General features: G+C 37.1%; 1 protein-coding gene across 1 annotated transcript in view; it reads left to right on the forward strand.

Moving 5' to 3' along the window:
- Nucleotides 1-4,119, forward strand: part of NPHP1 (nephrocystin 1) — a 147,590-nt gene that overhangs the window by 90,571 nt on the left and 52,900 nt on the right. Inside the window, exons 15-16 of the mRNA XM_007959516.1 lie at nucleotides 838-914; nucleotides 1,749-1,848. Coding sequence (XP_007957707.1) covers nucleotides 838-914; nucleotides 1,749-1,848 — 177 coding nt within the window. The remainder of the gene's footprint in view (nucleotides 1-837; nucleotides 915-1,748; nucleotides 1,849-4,119) is intronic.

Consider the following 4,119-nt stretch of genomic DNA (forward strand, 5'->3'; position numbering starts at 1 on the left):
TCCTAGCTTTTAAGGTCCCAGTCGCTACTCGCCAAAGTAGTAGGTGGAACAATGTTTTGTATAGTATGTTATGCCAATTGAGCTTGATGTCCCTAAAGGATGATTTAAAACATTTGAAAAGTGCATTAAAAAGCACAAGTCATTTACTTGTCATTAAAGTCAAGACATTTTGTTGTTGTAGTTGTTGTTATATGCCTTCGAGATGGACCAGACTCATAGCGACCCCTCCTTGGGCAATATCACTATGGAAGTAGATTGCCCAACCTTCCTTCCGAGCAGTGGCTGGTGGGTTTGAACCACCAGTCTTCTGGTTAGCAGTTAAGTGCCTTAGGCACTACGCTACCAGAGCTCCTCAAAACATTTTAAGTACATTAATTAACTCTCATTATCTTGTGGAAAAACCCATTTTCTAAAGTTCGTGTTAGAATGTCTATAAAAAATATAGTAAATGTTTATTTATTGAGATGATACCCCAAGGAGGGTTATCTCTACCTGTCCCCTGTCCCCTCTGTGTTCTCCACATCAGGCATGTGGCCATATGCTTTTGTTAAAGCTTACAGCTGACTATCTCATTCTTTTCAGAGCACATAATTAACAATTCTTTTTTATCTGATACTTAGAGGTGGCATGTTGAAATGCAAGCACAAGAATGGCAGCACTCAGGATCATTAGCTATTACAGAGATGCAAACCAAAACAGCTGTCATTCTTATTTACCAATGAGACATAAATAAAATGTCTATGAATGTATTTGTGCTAGAAAATATTTCAGGGCCCACTCTAGTGTTTTCAAAATGGCCATAATATGCATCTGTCATAACTTATCTTTCTTTTATAGGACTTATGAACTCTTCTTGAATGGTGGCACCCCTTACGAAAAAGGTGTTGAAGTGGACCCTTCAGTGTCCAGAAGAGGTACAGCTCTTATGTGTTGCCTTCCTTTCAAAATTTAAACAAATAGAAGATTTTTCAGAGAAGGTAGCTATATTCTAATAAGCATAAATTTTTCACTTGAGTTCACATTTTTGAAAATATGTAATTTAATATTAAAATCTTAATCATTTTTATCTACGTGCCTTGTTTTCTTGATAGCACATAGGAGACTCTACATAGGCAGTCATGAACAATGAGGACCCTGCATTAGCTCTTCTTCACTGGACATTGGGCTGATACTTATGACCTCTACAGAATCATAGAATAGACAAATTCAGAGTTTGCCTATTGCTGGGCCAGGAGTGTAGTCATTTGATATAGAGATATACATACCAAGTTGTCCTCTAAAAATAGTGAGCATCTTTTAATATGTTCATTGACCAGACATTGTACTAGATTATAGGAAAATAGAGAATAAGACAGATATGGTCCTTGCCTCATGGAGCACAGAGACTGACAGAATTGTAACTCCCTTCTTGTCAGATATTCCTCTCCTTATTTCATGATTGCTTCCCCAGCAATGCCAGTCTAGATTCAGACAAGCTTTTTAAATCCACTCTTTTTCTTCTTTGTAATCTGGCAGCAATGTTACTGTCAAAACATCTGATATAATGGCAACTCTTGAGGCCAATCAGGGGAGGTAGAGAGGCATTAAAGTACATCTTTCTTTTATTCACTTCATTTGAGGTTTGTGCATGACTCCTGTCTTTCGTACAGTCTAGCACCACTGGTTGATGTATTTTGATAAAGTATTTTGTTTTATTATTCTCACTGTCCCAAGCACTTAAAGTCTTGAGTTTTATTATTTTTTTAAAGCACATGGCAGTGTTTTCCATCAGATGATGACAATGAGAAGGCAGCCTCAACTTCTGGTAAAACTGAGATCTTTGAGCAGAAGGTCAAGAAGCATACTAAGGTTGGTACCTGCTTTTACCAATCCAGTGAACTCTGCATTCAGCCTTTGTAGACCATCTCTGCTTTTGGTTTCTCCTCCTTGTTGGTCATCTTTTATTGGTAATTTTTTTCCACTATTAATTCTTTGTCCAAAGATCAGTAGGTAAACAGAGTAGTAATAAAGCTTAGATTAGCTTATCTCATGCTCCTTTGTAGTCAGCTCCCCAACTCTAGCCTCAGACAACCACTAGTTATTTTTTTTCCTAGGAGTTTTGTCTTTCTAAAATATCATATAAATGAAATCATATAGTAAGTAGTAGCCTTTGAGTTTGGCTTCTTTGGCTTAGCATAATGCATTTGAGATTCATCCATGTTGTTGCATGTATTAGTAGTTTGTTCCTTTTTATTCTAAATAATGGATATACCACCATGTCTTTATCCATTCACCAGTTTTTGGACATTTGGGTTGTTTCTGGTTTGGGGCAATTTGAATAAAACTGCTGTGAGTATTTGCATACAAGTGTTTTGTGTGAACATTTGTCTTCATTTTTCTTGGGTATAAATATCTAGAAGTGAGATTCCTGTGTCTTAACTTTATAATAAACTGCTGAACTGTTTTTCAAAATGATTGTACCATTTTATACTCTCATCAGCAATGTATGAGAGTTCCAGTTACTCCATATTCTTGACAAAATTTGGTATGTCCATTTTTTCTGTTTTAGCTATTCTCATAAATGGATAGTGGTATCTCATGGTGATTTTAATTTGCATTTACATCAGGGGGCTTTTACACTACTGGTATCCCATATCCATTCATTTCTAACTCTGTGACTGTGGACAAGTCATTTAACCATCTCTCTTCAGGGTCTCAATGTTTGCATCTATAAAATGGTCATGATAATTTTATCAGCCTCATAAAGCTATGAAGAGCTTTAAATAAAAAAAGCATATAAAGCATTTAGCATCTGGCATACAGTAAGACACAAAGGTTAGCTATAATTATTTATTATTATATGTATAGAAAAATAAGGCGACCTGGTAGCACAGTGGTTAAGCACTCAGCTACTAACTGAAAACTCAGCAGGTCAAACCCACAAGCCAGTTGTTCCACAGGAGAAAGATGTGGCAGTCTGCTTCCATAAAGATTTACAGCCTTGAAAACCCTATGGGGCAGTTCTTTGTCCTACAGAGTCACTATGAGTCAAAATCAACTGGGTTGATTTTGGGTTTGGTGATGGATTATAGATAAATAGAAAAAAATGCCAGGTAGATTGGGCTATTGTCATAAAATCTATTCAAATAGAGATGTATTAGGTAGCTGATAAGATCATGGGGCATTTGAAATAGGCTTTGGCAGGTTGAAGGGGCATGCAGATGTAGAGGAAAGGAACTTTCCACAGAAGGCATAGAGTCAACAAAGCTGTGGAGAAGAGCTTAAGCATGGGAACAAAGACTGATGCAGTTGAACTGTCCTGCTGTGAATTGTTCATTGCTTACAGATGATGAAGTACAGCTATTACTGGAAGACTCGGCCTGCCGCTCTGGATGGTTGCCTTCTCATTCTAGATTATATTCTTATCTCTAATTCTAAAATGTGTTTTATGATACAGTATTAACAGTTAAATCTTTCAATAAACGTTAATAATGTGTTCATAGGTATTATTCATTCACCCCACCCCACCCCAATGTTTACAGACCTTGTAAATTCCTAAGTTTGGGCAGTCTTCCCTTGGAAAATTATTTTTGAAGATTTTTTTAAAAAGCACAGTAGCAGTCTTTGTAAAACAAACGCCAAAATCCTTTTGGTTTCATTCTTCCTACTTCTTCAGCTTCCCTACTACTCATCTCGTTGGAAAGCCTCCAGGAGTCCCAAAGCACTCCCAAGCATGTCTTTCAAGTGCAGCTCTTAATAGTGTTTCTTTGGCCCAAACATCGTTTTTCAGATACTTTTTATGATGCAGAGATCAAATTTGGGTAGTGCAGAGGTCAAGAAGGCAGTCAGTCACATCCTTATCAAAACAGTGAACGTTCTTCTATGTATTAGACTCTTAAAAAAGGGTACAGAGTCCTTGTCCTTAGTCCCTCAGGAACTGAGACACTTTTTTTATTATAGCACATAGTAAGATCTGAAAAAAGGTAGTTAAATAATTTCAAATAATTTTTGCTAGTGCAAAAAGTTTACTTCTCAGGAGCTCTGCTCTGCCTCCTGCTGTCCCCGGCTGCCCCTACCTTGTCTTGGTGTGTGCTCTTTCTCTTCCCAGAGCAACTTGAGCACTGTCTTTTTTTTTTTTTT

The sequence above is a fragment of the Orycteropus afer genome, unplaced genomic scaffold (genome assembly GCF_000298275.1).
Source record: "Orycteropus afer afer isolate SDZICR_OR568_19922 unplaced genomic scaffold, OryAfe1.0 scaffold00017, whole genome shotgun sequence".
NCBI lineage: Eukaryota > Metazoa > Chordata > Mammalia > Tubulidentata > Orycteropodidae > Orycteropus > Orycteropus afer.